General features: G+C 35.6%; 3 protein-coding genes across 4 annotated transcripts; all 3 read left to right on the top strand.

The window, feature by feature from the left end:
- The first annotated feature begins 78 nt into the window (after nt 1-78).
- LOC122010251 (single myb histone 4-like) lies at nt 79-5,662 on the top strand. Its single transcript, XM_042566727.1, has 6 exons — nt 79-363; nt 1,512-1,711; nt 2,431-2,515; nt 4,448-4,531; nt 5,065-5,347; nt 5,437-5,662. The coding sequence occupies exons 1-6, from the start codon at nt 214-216 to the stop codon at nt 5,466-5,468; spliced, it is 834 nt and encodes a 277-aa protein (XP_042422661.1). The 5' UTR covers nt 79-213; the 3' UTR covers nt 5,469-5,662.
- Nucleotides 5,663-7,366: 1,704 nt separating this feature from the next.
- On the top strand, nt 7,367-9,046 carry LOC122012884 (probable methyltransferase At1g29790). Its single transcript, XM_042569543.1, has one exon. The coding sequence runs from the start codon at nt 7,501-7,503 to the stop codon at nt 8,884-8,886; it is 1,386 nt and encodes a 461-aa protein (XP_042425477.1). The 5' UTR covers nt 7,367-7,500; the 3' UTR covers nt 8,887-9,046.
- Nucleotides 9,047-18,003: 8,957 nt separating this feature from the next.
- On the top strand, nt 18,004-20,971 carry LOC122010249. Of its 2 annotated transcripts, XM_042566717.1 has the most exons (7): nt 18,006-18,497; nt 18,587-18,673; nt 18,744-18,965; nt 19,123-19,287; nt 19,844-19,897; nt 20,109-20,255; nt 20,355-20,971. In XM_042566717.1, exons 1-7 carry the CDS (start codon nt 18,264-18,266, stop codon nt 20,730-20,732), a joined length of 1,287 nt encoding a protein of 428 aa, XP_042422651.1. In that variant the 5' UTR covers nt 18,006-18,263; the 3' UTR covers nt 20,733-20,971. The 2 variants fall into 2 exon arrangements, with proteins under 2 accessions (XP_042422652.1, XP_042422651.1); XM_042566718.1 differs by lacking the exon at nt 19,844-19,897 and having other exon boundaries at nt 18,004-18,497.
- Nucleotides 20,972-21,237: the final 266 nt, after the last annotated feature.

Here is a 21,237-nt window from a genome sequence, read left to right as displayed (position 1 = left end):
CCGAGACACCAATCACTCAAAATCCTTTTTCCCATTGGTAGAGTTAGGTGGTTCCCACACGGAGGAAACTAGTTAAGGTGGATCCTGTCTCGTAGGGGATCCTCTTCATGGGGTGTGATTCAGTTCTGCCCTAATCGGGCGGAGGAAGAAGAGGGGGAAGAAGCGACGAGTGACCGAAGTACGGTGTGAAGTAGCGGAAGAGTCGGAACAGCCATGGGAGCCCCGAAGCAGAAATGGACCTCGGAGGAGGAGGAGGCGCTGCGTGCCGGCGTGGACAAGCATGGCGCCGGGAAATGGAGGACCATCCAAAAGGATCCCGAGTTCAGCCACTGCCTATCCACCCGATCAAACATCGACCTCAAGGTCTGCTTCAACTTTACTGGTTTGTGTCGATTTCTTTACTCCATTATATGTAGTCTCCCTGGTTTAGTTTTTTGGTAATGCCCTCTTTATCCCATTTATGATTCTCGAGTTGAAATCGATAATGGAGCGGAAACATCACTAGAGCTAACGAACAACGCTTTTGATCAATCTATTCGTACATCTGTCTTGTCTGCAGGTTTATTTAGCCAAAGAAAATCAGGCTGTGTTCTAGTGATATTTAGTATTCGCTATTTGGATACTTCTTCACTTTTGTTGCTTCTTCGGTGTATTATTGTATTATCTAACCCAAGTGTTGTTTTGTTATCTGTACAATCATTCTTAGATTTGGTGTCCGACTCTCTCTACTGTGCGAACTACTAAGGTTTAAATAACTTGATGGTTTAACCTTTTAGATTTACTATCTCTTGGTGATAAATCTTTAGCTATATATTTTATAATAAAATTAATCAAACGAAATTAGGATATAAAAACGTAACTTTGAACATTATTTTTTCCCTTGGTTGCCCGTTGCTCTATAAATCATAGATTGGTTTTAGGAGGTCCTAGGTTTTTGATGTGTAATTGGAGATAATGCTTAAATAACAATTTAAACAGGAACTTTGAGTTGTTGGGGAAGTGTTTGAACATTACTGAGGTAGTTGTGATATTTAAGATTACTGTTATTGTTTATATACCCTAGATGTATGTTATGATCCATATTTCTCCATATTAGTTGAAGTCCTTTTCCTCTCCTCATGCTTGCTGCGGTTGTAAAAATATTTTCCACCGTATGAGTGAATCTAGTTTACCCTAGTAAATTTGTGATCAAGGATAAGTTTTCCCATCCTTTCATTCTGGTAACGAAACCATAATATTTGGAGTGCTTTTGCTCTTCACTTGTCTTTGCTACAGTCATAGCATTTGTACTGACAGATTTTCCTTCCATGAGTATATTTAGTTTACCCTTATAACTTTGTGGTCTGGGATAGGTGTTGTACTTTCATTTTTGCATGTAAATTTTATTTTTGAAGAAAGATAGACAACTATCTCGGTAAAGCCATTACTATTTTTTTAAAGGATGATATGATTTTAGTTTTTTTTCCATTTTTCATTGTAATCATATTTGATCCACTAGTTATGGTAATTAGGACAAATGGAGGAATATGAGCATTAGTGCCAGTGGCCAAGGTTCTAGAGAAAAGATGAGAACACCAAGGCCAAAGCCTCTTTCAGCCATTCCAGAATCCAACTCCCCAAGCGCTGCTCCCACTCCCCTCCCACATAAAGATGCATCACCTACAACTCCAGATGCTACAAAAAGTGCACAAGATGCAAAAAATCCTCCCCGGTACATAATGTTATCTGTTTCAATTTTCCATTACAATTGAGTATTCTCTTGGGTCTAAATAAGTTTTTTCCCATCATGATCTAGTATCCCTTCCTGTACTATTTCTTCAATCTTTAAAATTTACTTTCTTCAGAGTACAAGGGTCACACATTGTAACAAGTTAAAAAAAAATTATACAGGAAAATGATGATTTATCTCAATTGAGAAGAAGTTTTGCCAGGCATGCTTGAAATAGTATTTTATAAAGTAGGTTCTTGTTTTCTTAACTTGCCCTTGAAATGATATGAAATAACAATCTGTAGCATCATGATGCTTCAGTTTTCATAACTTATTTCATAGAGATTTCTTAGATCTGCCTAGGTGCATACGAAATAACAATCCGTAGGTTCATAAATATTAAATGTCGGTGCCACCATTATTTTTGAATTAATGGATGAATTCCCCTTAATGGGAGGTTGAACTAAGAACGCTAGGCTAATGGGCCGCCCGTTGTGAGCGTTTCCCTATTTACCTGGTGACCGGTGGAAACTTCCGTGGGACTGGGCCGGTCACCCCAAGATTAGTCGGTGTAAGCTGGATTCTGTGCCAACTAAAAAATAAATAAATGTTAAATGTCTTCCTTTTCTTTCTTCTTATGTATTATTAACTATGGACTCTCCGTACTTTGTCTTGTTATAGGAGTATTTTCTTATATGAATCATTTGTTTGTTGTCTGTCAGATACACTGCTTTAATAATTGAGGCAATTACTTCAATGCAAGAACCAAATGGAGTAGAAATTGGTGCTATCTTCAGTTTTATAGAGGTTTGTGATTAGAACCTGGTTATCTTGGATGAGTTTAGTTTTAAACTGAAAAACACAATGTCTGTTTTATCTCTTTGGCTTCCTAAGATTGGCAGATCCACATGTTTAGACATATGTTGATTGGCATTTCAAGTATGCTCAGAGTTTCATATTTTGTGCAGTTATATTGGGTATCGAAAAGTTTTCTTTATATACTATTGACAAGAGAATAATGTAGCACCTCTTTTATGGTAAAGGTTCTAAAAATTTGAACTTAATTGCACTTTGTGGAGGTTCTAACCAATGCTTCACGAAAAAGTAATTAGTTCTCGTGTGAGAGGGGAGGGGCCCACAGTGGCCACGTGGGCTCCTCCCCTCTCAGGCGAGCACGACAGGCACAGACGTTTGCAGTGCAGCGCAACAAATTCCTATATATATATATATATGTTGGGTATATATGCGTATGATTTTCATCATAGCTTGACCCTTGGACTTCTTCAAACTACTAGCTTGGCCCTTGAACTTCTTCAAACTACTAGTTTGTCATATGCCATCCCTCAGTTTGTTTCTTCATGGTTTTTTTTATCATGTATAACCAATATTAATTCTTTATTACGAATTGCATCTTGTGCTATTGAAGATAAGCTGGACTAGAACACTTTGGAAGTAAACGATTGTTATGTCCATAATCATTTCTGTTATGTTTAGGGGTTAAATGCTATTTGCTAACATGGAATAAAATTTGTGATTTCATCTACTATAATCAAAATTAAGAATTGTTTAAATTATATATTATATTTATATGTATATCAGCTTTTAAAAATATAAATTAAAATAATGTACTAGTTTATTGTCCAAAATAATTGTTAATCAGCAAACATGACATGACCATCTGTCTATTTCAGATTCAGAGGCTACATGATGGTATCAAAAAAAAATTGTTAAAAGAACCACTTATCACCAAACTTCAAACCATCTTACCAAGTTAATGTCTTTATGTGGCATAAGATTATGAAATAGTGCAACATAAGACTGCCTCAACAGATTAACAATTACTTTGGACAACGAGATGACATGTGATTTTAATATTTTACATTTTCAAAAGTTTATACATAAAAGCAAGCATTTCTTGATAGCTGAATTGAGCAATTAGCCATATTTCTAGCTAATAGTTATTTGTTGCTTTACTTTTTAAATTGGATAGATTTATCTATTATACTATTTAACAATTTTACATTGAGTTTGTCTATTTGGTTAGTATTCTTTTCCAATACATAAATTTTATGCTGAATACTCAAGATGTCCGAGCTTTAATTGAATATGATTTTACCAATTTCAAAGTCACTGTGATGTTTCCTATTGAATATTGTGCTGAAGATCTCTGATGTTTAGGAAGTACGTAGATGTTTTGATCTCTATATCATCATCTGTGTAGAGAATGTTTCATGCTACCTATGGAATTTTTTGGAGAGTCTAAATGAGGGGACATCTTGTGTAATTTTGCATTGTGTTCAAATGTGGGCATTGCAATGTTTTCTATGTTTATCTTTCCTTTTATATTATCTAGTTGATCCCATAACCATTTGGCTGGCTTCATTATTAACTGGTCTTCTTTCTCTTTATGGCTTCTGGTATTGTTCAAAACCCAGAACACTAAATTATGTTGTTAAATAAGATTTCTTATCCGATAGTTCTGCTGACCTTCTGAGATATTTTTGAATCAACCCTTGTATCATGTCTAAGCTCAGTATTTGTAATATCAGGTATTGTTTGTTAAAAGTAACTCCCCAAAGTTGTGTATTATGGGGAATCTTTTGATGCTTGTATCTTATGAAAATTATACCTGTGTAGGCTTCTAGCATGTACATTTTGGCACTTTGCCACTGAAAATCTCATAAAATCCACATATTTTTGCAATAGTTAGTGATTGTTTATCCCTACTATTTTATGCAGCAAAGACAAGAGGTGCCACAAAATTTCCGCAGGGTGCTTAGTTCCAAGTTAAGACGGCTTGTTGCACAGAATAAAATAGAAAGGGTAAACAACTCTTTAGTCGTTTGGTTGATGTTTTTAGAGCTTAATGTTATTTATGACATGTATTTAGTTTTTCAACATATTTTGACTATTGTTGAAGGAATATCATGCTCTTTCAATGTCAAATTAATATGTTTTAATCAATGATTGGATATGGATTCTTACATACCTTTGTTAGTTTGGAATATGTTAATGGCCAAGCATGAATGTTTTTGGGCCATTAAAATGCAACGCATCTATTTTGGGTTCTTTATTTCTTTCCACAAATAATATTCAATTTAGGTAACATGATTCAGAGAGTTTTATGAGGCAGTTTCAACACCCTCAAAAGGTTGGTGCAGCCTAATGTTTTCGCCAGCTAGAACAGCATCAGTATCATGAACCAAATGCTTAGTAGCGCGCAATATATAGTATTTACTAGTTGCCAGATCTTTAAGAATGAGAGCTTATTTATTAAATTTATCTGATAAAACAAACATACTATTTCTTTGCAAGTACAAATGATGGTTGTTCTCTGTTGGTTCATCATGTTGTAGGTCCAAAAGGGTTACAGGCTGAAAGATTCATCATTTGCAACAAAAACCCCTATTCCCAAACCAAAAGACCCAGTAAATCGAACTCGGGTACCTCAGAATACCAGTTCAGCAAAAGCCATGGACCCTATAGAAGAGGCTGCGATAACTGCTGCTTACAAAATAGCAGATTCCGAAGCCAAATCATTTTTAGCCTCCGAAGCTGTCAAGGAGGCCGAGAAGATTGCACAGATGGCTGAAGAAACTGATTCCCTTTTGCTACTGGCAAAAGAGATTTTTGAGAGATGTACCTTAACATAATTGCTATTTCACTGACTGTGTTTCTCTCAGTTTTCTCTTTGTACTAAATGCTGATTTGTTCGTTTGATGTTACAGGTTCAAGAGGTGAGATTGTCACTGTTGCGTAAGCTTCGAGTGAGAATAGACGGTATCGGCATCATCCAATTCACCAGAGTTCATTGGCTATTGAACTGCTTTGTTGTAATGCTAGCTTGAAAGGTGAGAGCCATTGGCAGATGTTTTAACTTGTAATTAACAAATGAACATGAACACCGGACTGATGTACATAAACCAACTTATTGGCGAAACTAGAACTTGAGCATCCTAGTGAGTCTATTTACTTTGTTTTTGGATGCTGTTTGCGTTCATCCATTCAACTATTTGTTGCTGATATGCATCAATGTAGTTAATCAAGTCAATTGCTAGTTAAGCCTGCCAAAAAATTATACATTCAACTATGTGTACACAATAACTAATCTGAGATATTGAATACTTCCCGATTGGACAAGGCATTAATTAACTCGCCCCCCAACAACATCAGTTCCAACAAATTGACTTCCAAAAGTCAATGATCCCATGTGCATAGCATTGCCATCGTACGAGTCGGCAATCTTAGGCCAACTCCAATCGGTGTCTTTTTACATCATTTTGGTGTAAGAGGAACACCAGATCTCTTCCAATGGATATTTCAAAATTTGTATTATTTTGGTGTAGATAAACAGTGCACACCATAGCACACTATTCACTTGTACCAATTTGATGTAAGTATGGATTTTTAAAATATATTATATTTTAATAAGCAAGTTATATTTAAAATATTTTTAGACGTTATTAGTCTCGTGAAAATATTTAAAAAAAAATTATCTAAATTGTTTATGATTATATATTATTTTTAAATATTAAATATTAGTATGTTTATTAAATTATTTCTAACCATTACAAAAATACTAATTTTAATTTTTTTGTAATTAAAATACAATATCATACAAATTAATAGTAATTATTATCGTAATAAAAATATTTAACAAATTAATATATATGTTGAATAATAAATTATAAGTTGGAAAAATAGAATATTTTAAAGAATATTCCTTTTAGTGTAGGAAATGATGTCCATTGATTGGAATTGGAAAAAATTTTGGTGCTCAAATGACATCAAATTAATGTTGAAAGTGCACCAAAATAGATTTCAGTAAATCTTGTTGGCTCAGCTAGAAATCTGTATCTCCCAATTATAATACATGCATGTGCATGCATATAATTAATATACACATCTGATATTATTAAAATGCTCTTGTATATGCATGCATGTATATATTCTAGCGGATCAGATTCTGATCATTTAATACTATCCAATAAATTATCGGTAATTCTTGTTGGCCAGAATCTGACCAGCTAGAATTTTTTATCCTCCAATTAGAATGTATGCATGTACATGCATATAATTAATGTACACATATGATATTACTAAAATACCTATGTATACACTTACATGTATTGATTCTAGCTGGCGACCATTTAAAATTATCCATAAATTATATGGTTGGAGATGGTCTTAGTTATTGGTTGACTAAACTATGAAATTCAAGTTGGTTATAATTTTTGGATCAACAATATATTAATTATTCGGCTCATACTTTGTCAAATCAGAAGCTTTCTCGTCAATAAATGCATGCATTGGAAGATGCTAAATTTCTTTCTGCACGTTCTTGCTCTGTTCTGCTCTGCAGGTACCTTCGTTTGTTCGTAGTTATCTGTTCGTAGAATTCGAAGAGTCGAAGGCCTCGTTTTGTGAGCTAGATCTCCTCGGGCATGGTTTCTTTTTTGAAGAGTTCCGAGAGTCGAAATTTGGGTCGGATCGACATTTTTGCGAAGTTCTTTCGTGCCTGCAAGTTGCTCTACGAATTGCCTGTTGTAAATCACGATTAATGCTGGGCAAGAGAGGTGACTGGGGATCGCAGGAATTTTTAACACAGCAGACCAGGATTTTAACCCCGTATACAACTGATAACCTTTGACCCCAGAACCTTAACTGCAAGAATCAGGCACCTCTTCAGCTGATACAGCCCGTGGGGGCTACGAATTGCCTGTTAGGAAAGTAAGAAAGCTAGAGATAGAGAGAGGAGAGTTCTTCCTTTCTATCATTTTCTTCATTTACGTATGAGGTGGAGGATGGAGACCCGGCACATTCCCAGATCTTCGTTCACTAGAGCCATTGTTATTCTGCAAATCATCTTGGTCGTCTTCGTCATATTAAGTGTTGCAAGCCTTCACCATTTCTTTCATGTTGGATACTTTCTCGATGCCAATGAAGAGAACTGCCAAAAATTCCAGACGATGAGCAATGGCTATGCTGACTATGACCTTACGGCTCTCCATGACCGTGTCGAAGAGGCCCTTGCCCGGATCTCCGATATCCAGAACAAGCTTCAGTCCAGCTTGAAGAACAAAAGGAGCATCGCTGTCAAAAACATCACTCACACCGAGCTCAGAATCTTCCTCGAAGAGCAAGTGATGCAACCTCTTTACAGTGTTCACGTCGCACTCACTCTTGTTCGCATTCCTAAACCGGATGCAGTGGAGGCCCCCTTAATCAACTTCTTCACAGTGGAGGAGACAAGGAAGTATATCACCGGAAAGGGCAACAAGGACGGGAAGTTGAGCGTGTATGGTACTAATAGAACCTACAACACCATTGGCCATGCTTGTGTCCTCATGAGAAAGGAACTGGAGGAGTATATGGATTACGACATGGGCTCCTACTGCAAAGATGATTGGAATCTAGCACAAAAGTTGATGCTCGGAGGTTGTGACCCTCTTCCCCGGAGAAGGTGCTTGGCTCCGGCATCCAACCTATATCAGAAGCCACTTCCAATTAACATGTCCTTGTGGACTATGCCAGACGATCGCAATGTGAGGTGGAGTAACTACAAATGCAGGGACTTCAAGTGCTTGTCGAGTAGGAGTCCGAGGAGGAGCTTCTCCAAATGCATTGGATGCTTTGAATTTGAGAAGGAGAAGCTGAGATGGGTTAGCAATGTCTCACTAGCTGACTTCCTGATTGCTGATGTTCTTGCAGTTAAACCAGGGGAAATCAGGATTGGATTGGATGTTAGTGTTGGAACAGGAAGCTTCGCGGCTCGAATGAGGGAGTGGAATGTGACAATTGTGTCGACTTCGTTGAATTTGGGAGCTCCTTTTAGTGAGACAATTGCACTTAGGGGTTTAATCCCTCTGTATGTAACACTTAATCAAAGGCTGCCGTTCTTCGACAACACCATGGATTTGATACACTCTAGTGTATTCCTTGATGGTTGGATTGATCTACAACTATTGGACTTTATCTTGTTCGACTGGGACAGGGTGCTAAGGCCGGGGGGCTTGTTGTGGTTGGACAAGTTCTTCTGTAGCAGAAAGGATCTTGATGACTACATATACATGTTCCTCCAGTTTAGGTACAAGAAGCACAAGTGGGTGATTTCTTTCAAGTCGAAAGACGAGGTGTATCTCTCCGCCTTGTTAGAAAAGCCGCCGAGGTCTTTGTGAATGGAGAAGGTGACTACTAATGTTACATTTGGACATCAATGTCAACTTTCAGGTGAACAACACTTGAAAGCTCAAGCTTTTGTTGCTTTTATGTTTTGTTGATAGTTCTAACCCTTCTAATTGTTAGCATGAGTTCACAATGATCTTTCTCATTGTTCAAAAGGCTTAATGAGTCTAATCACTTTAATATTTTATTGGGCTCATCATAATTTGTAGTGTGTTCATCATGATTGATCTTGTTCATTTTAAAAAGGTTTGATATGTTTGATCACCTTAATATTTTATTGGCTCGATCATTATCAAAAATTTAACAGAGCAGAAGTATACCCTTTTTTTTTTAGTTCCATTATCCAGTTTTGTAAAGCCATGTCTTTGTTAGAAAAAATCTCATCACTTGTTATCTGTTGATTTGGATATTTGACTCTCTTTTGGAGCTTAATTCTATTTTTTATTCCTTTGATAATTGTACTCTAGCTTTATCAAAAAAAAATCTACACTGGGGTATAGAATTAGAATTAGAATTAGAATGAATGAAATAGAATAGAAAAGGAAAATAATCTATTTCATTCCTTTATTTGATTGTAGTAATGAAATAGTATAACTAATAGAATCATTCATTTTATGTTTGGTTTGATTGGTTTGCCTAATTCTTCCAGCATATTTGACCTAATCACTCAAGTTGATCTTGAGGGCCGAGAAAAGTGCAATGATCTCTCAAATTGTTGCAAGAAGAACATTAAAGCAATGACTAAGAACTAAAAGGAAGAGTAGGTATTTTCTAGGTTCAAACAGTTTGCCTTACCATTATAAAAGGTAGAGGCTAAAGGAATAGCCTTAAGAAGAATTTGGCATTATCATAGAGTGTAGTGGTGCTTCACCTCATTGCTAGAAATTTAGCATTGTAATTGTGTGCTTTTCTAAAGTCATGAGGATGTGTGTTTTGGCGGTTCGAAATGAATGAATCCTCAAAATAGATATGACAACGACAAATATAGTTACACTTCTAGTTCATGAGGTGGTCATTGATATAGTTAAATGCTCATTGTTAGGGCCTAGTGTAACCCTTTTCCTATCCTTTTATACGGTTTTGGATTCATTTGTATAGTTGTATAGTTTTAACAGATTTTTCTATTTATTCATGAATGAACATTTGAGATGCGGTGGATAGTGGAGGTCTCCATGCAAGATCAAAGAGAAGTCAAGCCCTTGGTGTAGAATTAGAATTAGAATGAATGAAATAGAATAGAAAGGGAAAATAATCCATTTGATTCCTTTATTTGATTGTAGTAATGAAATAGTTTAACTAATAGAATCATTCATTTTAAGTTTGGTTTGATTGATTTGCCTAATTCTTCCAGCATATTTGACCTACTCAGTTCATTCTGTTTGTTTGGTCAATTGCATATATACTACATTTTGCCAAGGTTGACAATAGTTGTTGGTCATATAGTTTAGAATTCAGTTGGCTCTTTGAAGAACTGTAGTTGAATTAAACCTTTTTTACCCCACTTGAATGACTAAAATGTACTTGAAACTTAAAATTTTCTAATGATCACTTAATTTGATCTTGAGGGCTCCAAGAAAAGTGCAATGATCTCTTAAATTGTTGCAAGAAGAATGTCAAAGCAATGAGTAAGAACTAAAAGGAAGAGTTGGTATTTTCTAGGTTCAAACAGTTTGCCTTACCACTATAAAAGGTAGAGGCTAAAAGAAATAGCCTTAAGAAGTATAGTGGTGTTTCACCTCATTGCCAGAATTTAGTCATGAGGATGTGTGTTTTGGCGGTTCGAAATGAATGAATCCTCAAAATAGATATGACAACGACAAATATGGTTACACTTCTAGTTCATGAGGTGATCATTGATATACTTAAATGCTCATTGTCAAGGCCTAGTGTAACCCTTTTCCTATCCTTTTATACGCTTTTGGATTCATTTGTATAGTTGTATAGGTTTAATAGAATTTTCTATTTATTGATGAATGAACATTTGGTTCAATTCTTCTCTTGAACCTCTTTAATTGATGTAGCCCATTCATGCCATTGCCCAAGTTTATAAGAGCTGTCTTCTTATATACAAATTAAATCTTTCAGTCAAACCCTAAACTTGAGTTCATATTTAGCGGTTAACAATACATGGTGATGCAGGCCCAACTCATGTTAAAATCCAATATGACCCTTCAAACTTCAAAAGAGCATGACTTTTGACTCAGTACTCAGAATAAGGTTCTGTCGGTGATCATACGTGCAGAATTTGAAAACCTACGTTTGTTATTGGTGAAACCTTAACTGTCAAGTTTTGGCCCCATATTCCACCGTTTAAACCCTTTTCAGAGTCATTTTGTTATTTTTGCTAATTTTCATTTTTGGGGTATTTAGGATGATTTTGATATTCTTGGTATTTATATGAGATGATTTATCTTGATCTACGTCTTGTTTTGTTTTGAGTTAAGATCATTCAGTTATGTTCTTTCCTTTACGGGTAAAAGATCTATTTTCTTTTTTCTTAAAATTGAAATTAAGATCTGTTAATTATAATTCTTTCCTTTATTTGGGACTTAGGCTATGGTATATAAGACTTCTGTTTAGACGTTGATTTATCTTTTATTCATAATACAATTTTCTTATTGTGGTAAAATTTAAAGAGCAACGTATTTTTTTTTTTATTTTAGGAGGATCCTCTTCTTATTTTCTCCTCAATCTTCTTTTCTCTATAGCGAAGGGGAGCTTGGCGCAACAGTAAAGTTGTTGTTATGTGACCAAAAGGTCACGGGTTCGAATCCTGAAAACAGCCTATTGCAAAAAGCAAGGTAAGACTGCGTACAATGGATCCTTCTCCGAGATCCCGTATGGCGAAAGTTTCGTGCACCGGGTTTTCCTTTTTTTTTCTCTTAGTCCGTAGGATAATCACTATCTTGTCCAGCGTCACATGGTTAGTTTCTAAAAGATATTCTGATCTCTAAATCATCATCGTCTGTGTAGAGAATCTGTGGTTCTATCATCTAGTTGATCACCTCATCTTCATATTTGGTCTGATTCTTCGTTGTTAACAGGTTTTCGTCTATTGATTGTTCTTGATCGTTTAACAGTGACTTGTATGATGAACATCTTACTCGTTGCAATATGATCATTCCACACAGACTCGCACCAATTCCTTAGTAAGTTAGTGGCTGAGTGCCCAAAAAGAAAGATAGTGACTGTGCATGTCTGATAGAATCATAGCCGTGTGCTTGCCACTATTTGTTGCTTCTCCTACAATTCACGCCTTTTCTTTTTAGACGTGTGGGCTGCGAAGGCTGGAATTTACTGCAGTGGCAGTGCTGCTCCACCTCCATTTCCAAAGGCAAACCAATCATCAAGACTGGCATGCCATGAATTAATGCTTCCGTCCTACTTTATGTTTATTTCCTTGTAAAAGATGAATATGTTTGTTTTTAATATCCCTATCAACTCGTTTCAAGATCAATATGGAGGAGATAAATTACGGACGACTATTAACTTTTGGAATAATAACTAACACATAAGGAAAAACTTTATGTTTATTTCCAGAGAATAATAATGATGGATTATATTTATACCATAGAGAAAATCTATCAAATTCTAATTGCAAACTCTAAAATTGATCGATTCTCGTTCAAAATCAATGATCTTGATATGCCGGAGATAGTAAGCACCATGTAGCCGACCTTGAACTCGGTCAACATAGAGCCAGGGCAGCTTGACTCATAGCTGAGCTCAAGACAAACCAGCTCGGCTCAAGTCTAGCTAGGCTTGGGTCAGGCCAGAAGATTAAAGGTGAAACCATGTGATCATAATCAAATCGGAGTTAACTCGATCAAAAACTAGGTCAAATGCATGGGAGGATGAGTGGAAAATGTGGGACGGATTCTCAATACGTGTGTGAATGTGCAAGACATGGTACGAACACAATTCGAAGACGTAGATTGTTATGCAGGAATTGCATCACCACTCTCCTAGGATAATATAAACATATGTCTCTCTCAGCCCCCCGAACGATACAGTGGTTGAAATATAGGATGCTGTCATATAAGGTTTTTGATGATACCCTCCCTCTTACCTTGGTCATTTTCACTAATGGCTAGTAGCTACCTGCGATTTACCTCCTCCGTATTTACCTAGAGACGGATTGGTTGGAGCGCTGGGACAAGTGAATCACCTTTGCCACATATGTATCTCTCTGTAATCTCTATAATAAATGTATGTGGTAGTCTATTATTATCTTCACGGACTAGCGTAGTTAATTCATATAAGAGTGTCACTGTCAATATACATGAAGTTGATTTCCAGCAATGCGGAATGCCCTGCTAGTTATTTTAACCCCTCGTATGTGTTGTTGTTACTAGACAAAATCTCATGATTTACTTTCCTTCCAATAAGTAAGGGACACTTAGAGGGCCGATGGTTTACTGTCAAAAGGTGTAATCCATTGTCCTAGGACGTAGCCAAGCCCGTAATCATGTGATAGATTTGATAGTCTATTAGAGGAAGGTTTGGCGTGAAAATTATTACATTTTACATTAATAGGTGGTAGTCTAGGATTGTGATAGAGCCTGAAATATCATATTTAGTTGCCCATGCCTCACTTTTGCTGCTTTACATCGATAGCTGGGCCAATCTGGACAGCACTGCTTTCAGTGAGATATCTTAATATATAATCCATTCAAAGTTCAAGTGAGTGGAGGAGTGAGCCAATATGTGTATATATTAAGTTAGTATCTGCTGTAGAGAGCATGCTTTTAATTTGAAGTGAGAAGAGAAGAGAAGAGTTGGAGGTGGGAGACACGTAAAGGAGTTGAGGGCAGGGACCCCATACGTTGGTTGCTGCAGGCACCAAACTAGCTGACAGTCACCGTACGTGTTTGAGGCAACACTGTCGACTTTTAAGGTAATTGTGAAAATAATTTAACTAGAGATGGTAAAGAATAGGACAAAGATCAATAGGATGGCCGATGGGATTACGGTGTGATGGTAAATAATGAGATGGTATGCTTATGCAATGAATGAGTATTCAATTTTCATGTCGAATATTCTCGAACATCTCCGGAGCTCGAATCACTCGTGTCGTTGGTCATTCGTCAAGATTCATCTATATTTTTAGATTTATTTTTATGGTCAATGATAAATTTTGATGAGATCATATCATTCACCTTTAAGATTAACCGGTTGGATTAACAAAAAAAAAAAATAATAGGAAATTCCAGATTTATCAAATTGCTAGATGGACATTTTTTTTTTTTTTAAAAAAGTTAAAATGACATCCTATGTTTTGAGAATATCCTTGTTGAAAGTACCTTTTCGAGTAGCCACTAAAGTGTGAAAATTTAATTATTTTATTTTAATTAAAATTAATATAGATAAAGTATTATTGTATTCAAATATATTTTACTAATTTAGTTAAAATTATTTAAATTTTATTAAAATTATTCTAAATGGATCAAAACTAAGCTAACTAAATCTTAAATACTAAATCCTAAATTCTTGAATTATAAATCTTGATTTCTATTATATCATAATACCTTTTATCAATTGCCCAAAATTAGTTAAATTTTATCACAATCATAATAAATGGATTAAAATTACTTTAAAACAACGGTAGGAATTACTAAATAACTACTACATAATTAATTATAAGTAAATCATAAATCTTAAACCCTATATCATATTTTATTAAAGAATAATATATCTATTTGAAAGTCCCTATCGTCATTTTGAGTAGTCAATTCATCATCATTCAGTGTAAAAAATAAAAGTGATCACATATTTGGAAAACACATGACTTAGTTATCTATTGGTACCATTTCTACGAGGGAATATCGTGATTTGAAATATTAAATATTAAATTTTAAAAATAAAAATATAATAATAAACGAATGAACTAAATCATAAGACATGAAGTAAGGAAGTAAAATTAAAATTGAATTTAGTTTGAACTAAATTCAACGGATATGTATACAGAGATAAGAATTATGTTAGTTCAAATCAAGATTGATTTGAAATTGAGTTATGACCGAACCAAATTTAATGTTTAAACAAGTTCGAATGATTTAAAAAAAAATAGGATATTTTGGACAAAATATTTTATTTTTTTCTCTCCCTCTTCTCCCTACAGCATGTTACAACTTCGCCATACCATATGACACCCCTTCGTCCATTCCTCTCTTTTATTTTTTTTTCTTCTTCCTCATTTGCTTCTTTTTCTTCTCTTCTCTAACATTAGTAAACCTATAATTTTTTTCCTTTCCTGTTCTGAAGTACAAGAGCTCTCTTTTCTTCTTTCTTCTCTTTTCCAACAAGCAAGAAATGCAGCAACAGTTGCTACTCTCTTCCAGCAACAAGATCAAGCAACCCTTAGCCTCCATATCTTCTTCCTCTTCTCGTATTTTTTAGGATTTTATTGGCACCATAAAATAGTCATGTTTTGTTTTGCCTTGCTCTTCTTGTGTCGTTACCGAACCCACCGAAACTAGTCAAGTTGCTAACGAAGAAAGTAAAGTTCCCCTTTTTTACCTCTTCTTCTTTATTTTTCTCAAAAATAATGATCTTTCAAGAATTATAAATTATTCATTTCTTCTTTAATGAATTTTTAAAATTTGATCTTCCTAATTAAAAATCCTGATTATGTCACTGTCCATATTCTAAATCATAGATCTTAACTAGTAGTTGTAGAAACTATTAAGTAGTATCTTAAATAATAGTTGTTATAACGTGTAAATTTATAGTAGTATAACCGCCACTTAATAGTTTCTACCACTATTTTAAACTTACTATGATAATTAAGCTTATATTGATTAATTCATGTTGTAATAACTATTTAGCTGTTGATATATGTTTAACTGTTATTCATATGAATTATAATAATAGTGGAAGTAAGGATATTCTCATAAAATAAAATTCTCTTTTATTTTTTTTAATTTTTATTTTAAAAAAAATGATGTGCGTGTGACGATTAGATAAGCCCTTTTGATTTTTAAGGTTTAGTGGAAATTTCAAGCACAGTCGTCGTTGTAATCGAATACGAGAGCATGGGGTGGTTCCGGAGAGCACGGGAAACTACAGTTCACTGCAGAGTCTTTCCAATTCCTTATATTACAAAACTTGATTTGTTTAAGACGCCGAAGAACTTCTAGGGAACTGAGAAAGAAAGTCTAGATGAATTGCGAGTCCACTTTCGACTCCATTACCGAAAAGGAACAAGGAATTAATGATAAAGCCCATGCACGGTGCCTTCGACGACTCAGTGGTCCAGTTGCAACAACGATTACGAATCAAAAGAAGAGAAAAGGAGTAAAAGCTGCAGGCTTGCTAACGAAGTCTGAAATCTTTCTTTCGTCTTAATATTACATTATTTAGTTTTGCAAGAGCTGTTTTCTTGTCGGAACTGAGGATTGATATCGAATAAGGTAATGATTATCCTAAAAACTGATAAGAAGACGGAATTATAGAGAAGATATAGAGAAATCTCTAAAAATAAATAGAAATTTAATATTTACCAAAAAAACTTTATTAATAAAGAGAAATTAAAATTACATTACAATATTGATTAATTTATTTGATACAGTTTAACGGTAACAAAAGATAATAAATAAAACGATAAATTAGAGAAAAATCCCCAATTACAATATTAACTTTTCATGCAATCCTCATACCCAAAAAACTTTGTTTCCACTCCCTGCATGCAAAGTATTACTTGTTTCAACTCCCTCATATAAATATTAATACCTAAATTGCCCTCAGATTTTTTAGGTACAAAAAAGTCCAAAATTGAGTATAAAAAGTCCAAAAACGAGTATAATTCTTCTTAAAGTCAGTACTTTATATTAAAAATCGAGTATATTTTCTATCAAAATTGTCCCTCTTATTTTTTAGGTATAAAAAGTCTAAAAATAAGTATAATTCCTGTTAAATTCAACACTTTACACTATAATCTAGTACTCTATACTAGGATCGAGTATATTTTCTATCGAAATTAATCCTCATATTTTTCAGTACAAATAGTCTAAAAATGAGTATAATTTCTATTAAATTCAGCACATTAAATTAAAATCGAGTATATTTTGAGATGAAAAAAGAATCGTACTCAATTTGATAGAAAATATACTAGATTCTAATTTAATATACTGAATTTAAGTGGATTTATATTGATTTTTGGACTTTTTGTACCTAAAAATATCATGGACAATTAGGTAAATATGTTTGACTGGGGAGTGAAAACAAAGATTTTCATGGATGGGGACTGCATGTAAAGATTTATTTACCAATAGGGACTGCATGCAAAATTACCCATAATAAAATTTTGATTTACAAGGCCAACATGTAATCCAATTATATTCTAAGTTAATGCTTAACTAAAATTTAAATGTAAAATATACTCTTAGTCAATTTCCTACATCAATCGGGCGTCGCCTCCGCTGCCGCTGCCGCCGACCACCTCCCTCGCCGGCTGCTGTTGTCGTCGTCTCCAGGCAAGGCAATGACGATGACAGTCAACGACGACAAATGTCGCAGGATATTTTTATCATTTTATTATGATATAAATTATATTCCTTATAAAAAATTAATGGATACTAAATAAAAGAACGTAACTATCCTTGTAATAAAAAATCATTACGTTATAAGTTTTATTACATTATCTTTAACCAAACGCAACCTATATGATAAATCCTCAGGCAATTAAATAGATATATTTATATAAACTCTATACCTAAGATAAGAAACGAAAAGAAATTATAATATATGAATATCAATTTTAGAGAAAGAAAATAAATCCTTCTAGGAAAAAAATTTCTCAACAAAAATCAAAATTACTAAACTAGGACACTGATATAAGTAAATCTTGACTCATATATACTAAAAAAAATACAAATTATCCTAAACACCATAAATATATAAATTATCAAAAATAATAAAAATATGTTCAGAGACTAGTATGAGGAGGACTTAAATGATAGATTTTGGGTCCGAAATTTTACGGTTATGGGTTCCTTAGTAACAAAGGTAGATTCTTTAATTTTGCACACATAGTTGATGGATTTTGGGTCTGAAATCTTACGATTAAGAATTTCTCAATAGTAGACGTAGATCTTTAAATTCTGCCTAGATAGTCTCATTTTGTGTTCCAAATAAAACATTATGCCCTCTTTAATATATTGAGTTGGTCCTGTATTAGAGACACTCTGCCATATAAAGCGAGAGGAAGCATCAAATTAACATGGAGATATTGTTAGTTTTGTGCTTCTCAGCTTTGGAGCTAGTGGTGCTTCTGTGAATTGGAAGTGAGTAGAACAGAGAGCCCGGGCATGGGGAATTTCTTTTACTGAAGGGGACAAATGAAAGATACAAGAAGAAGACAAGCACACCGATGCCCACAGAAACAGACAGCTCTAGAAGAGGGAAGGCATCGCAGCTCCAAAAATCCTCGGCCATGGATTCTAGCTACAACCTACTCATTTGCTGTTTTCTCCTCGCGCTTCTTCTTGTTTGTCCTGTTGCCTCGGCGGCGGCGGCGGCGGCGCCTGCGGTCAACCTCACACTGCATCACTGGATCACGGCCCATTTGAAGAGGGTCAACAGACCCGCCCTGAAGACGATCGAGGCAGCCCCCGTCGTCTCCTTCTCTGTGCCTCTTGGGGTTACTGTTCTTGAGCTGGAGATAACTCTGTTTCTTTCTTCTTGTGCACGCAGAGCCCTGATGGCGATGTTATTGACTGCGTTCCTTCTCATCTCCAGCCCTCGTTCGATCATCCCAAGCTCAGAGGACAGAAGCCCTTGGTATGTTTCACCAAACAAAATTAAAAAAAAAAAATTGTTCTTCTGGTATATTGATAGTCAATTGTCTCAGGATCCTCCTGAGAGACCGAGAGGCCACAAATGGAACATCAGTGCAGTAAACGGCGTGAGCCTGCAAGCTTGGACGATCTCCGGGGAGTCATGTCCTCAAGGCACGGTGCCGATAAGGAGGACGACGGCGGGAGACATTCTGCGAGCCAGTTCCCTCCGGCGATTCGGAAGGAAGCCGGCCGCTGCGCGGCTCCGCCGGGACTCGACCAGCAACGGCCACGAGGTTCCTCTCCTTCATCCTTGTTCACTTCCTCTCCGTCATCTATTTTGTCTCGAGTTAATTAATGTATTTTCGAATGCTTCCAAGGCATGCATACCTTCGTCCACCTCGTAGTTGATGGTGTCTTGTCCATTACTGCCTCATGTTAATTGCTCTGCAGCATGCTGTTGGCTACGCCATGGGAGATCAGTATTATGGTGCAAAAGCTAGTCTCAGTGTCTGGGAACCGAGAGTGACGATTGGATCAGAGTTCAGTTTGTCGCAGATCTGGGTCATCTCTGGAGCCTTTGGCGATGATCTTAACACCATTGAAGCTGGATGGCAGGTAAAATTATTAAACACTCTCTGCTTGAGTTAAAGCCTATCCTCAGTTCCCATTCTTCAAAAAAGAAAAAAAAAAATACTTACTTTCAGTTCCACATCATTTTAGATTCGGCATTTACCTAATTTTCATAATATCCATTCCGGGAATGCCTCTTGCCATTACTTAGTTTCGTCCAAAATTGACTGATGGATGTATAAAAAGTTAAAATCATTTCAAATCAAAATTAATATATCTCTGAAAACCTTCTTAGTATATTTATGCTTATGGTACTGAATCCGATCATTTATTTCTTTCGTAATCATAGTATTTTATAATTTTATGATACTCGTTTAAAAAATGACTCATTTTAATTTGCAATATCAAATTTAGATCCGAGGAGATAATTGAGAAGTACATTGGTCTTAGTTTGAATTCATCAGTCAGTTTCGTCCGAAACAGATATATAAATTTACATCATTAGAAAATATAAAAATTTAATATATATTTTTTTAATCATTTGGTATATTTAGAAGATGAAAAAAACTGCTTGACATTAATAATTAACTCTAATCATCAGGTAAGTCCTCAGCTATATGGAGACAGCAGGCCCAGATTTTTCACATACTGGACTGTAAGTAATTACATTACTATCAAGCATGTACTTTTAACAATAATTATAATGAAAGGGAGTCTTGACGCAACGATAAAATTATTATCATATGACTAAAAATAACTTTTTACAAAAAGCAGAGTAAGACTGAGTACAATGAATCTTTACTTCATGCACTGGACTGTCTTTTTAGATATAATTACAACGATATATGAGAGGCTTTGTTATGCAGACGGATGCATATGAAGAGACTGGCTGCTACAATCTCTTGTGCTCAGGCTTCGTACAGACAGACAGTAGGATAGCCATTGGAGCAGCTATTTCACCAATCTCAGCCTCGAATGGCGGCCAATTCGACATCGATCTTCTGGTGTGGAAGGTAACAATTACTAATTCTCTTCCAGATAAACTCATCACATTAACTAATCTGCAAGCACTGAATTGAATGGGTGATAAAATTACGTATATATTATAACAGGACCCGAAGCATGGGCACTGGTGGCTAGAATTGGGGTCGGGATTGCTGGTGGGGTACTGGCCGGCGTTCCTGTTCAGTCACCTGGCGGAGCACGCGAACATGGTGCAGTTCGGAGGAGAGATTGTGAACGCGCAGTCGTCGGGTTTCCACACGTCGACGCAGATGGGCAGCGGGCAGTTCGCGGAAGAAGGCTTCCGCAGAGCTGCTTACTTCCGCAACCTGCAACTGGTGGACTGGGACAACAGCTTGATCCCCCTGGCCAACCTCAGGCTCTTAGCTGACCACCCCAATTGCTACAGCATACGAGGAGGGATGAACAGAGTGTGGGGGAATTATTTCTACTACGGAGGGCCGGGGAGGAACGTGAGGTGCCCTTAGAAATTAATGGATATATAAATATATATTGACATGTATTTTTGTTTTTGTTTTTATTTTTGTTCTTGTTCTTGTTGTTTTGTTCTTGTTGTTGAAAACAAAAGAAGAAGAAGAAAATTATTGGGTATTTTTAGAGAGAAAATCTTCTCTTCTTTTTTTGTTTTCTTGTTGTGCTCATAGAAGCGTGTTCTTGGATGGCTCCGTGTTCTGTAAATGCAAAGGAAATTAAACCTTGGAGATTATTATTTTGCTCTTGTGATTTTTTGATTATTTTTGTTCGAAGTTTTTTTTAATCTTAATGTTGTGTGATTATTATGCATAGGGTTGTAAAGAAGCTGAACTGAGCGAAATTTGGAGTGTTCAAACTTATTTGATAAGATAATTAAGTTCAGCCGGTCAAGCCTAAATGAACCAAGGCTTTGAAATAAGGGAAAATTTGCATGCAATCCCCATTGACAAATACAACTTTGCATGCGCTCCCCATTGGTAAAATTCTTTGTTTTCACTC

This window comes from Zingiber officinale, chromosome 8A (assembly GCF_018446385.1).
Source record: "Zingiber officinale cultivar Zhangliang chromosome 8A, Zo_v1.1, whole genome shotgun sequence".
Classification (NCBI taxonomy): domain Eukaryota; kingdom Viridiplantae; phylum Streptophyta; class Magnoliopsida; order Zingiberales; family Zingiberaceae; genus Zingiber; species Zingiber officinale.
This window is presented reverse-complemented; position numbering and strand designations above follow the sequence as displayed.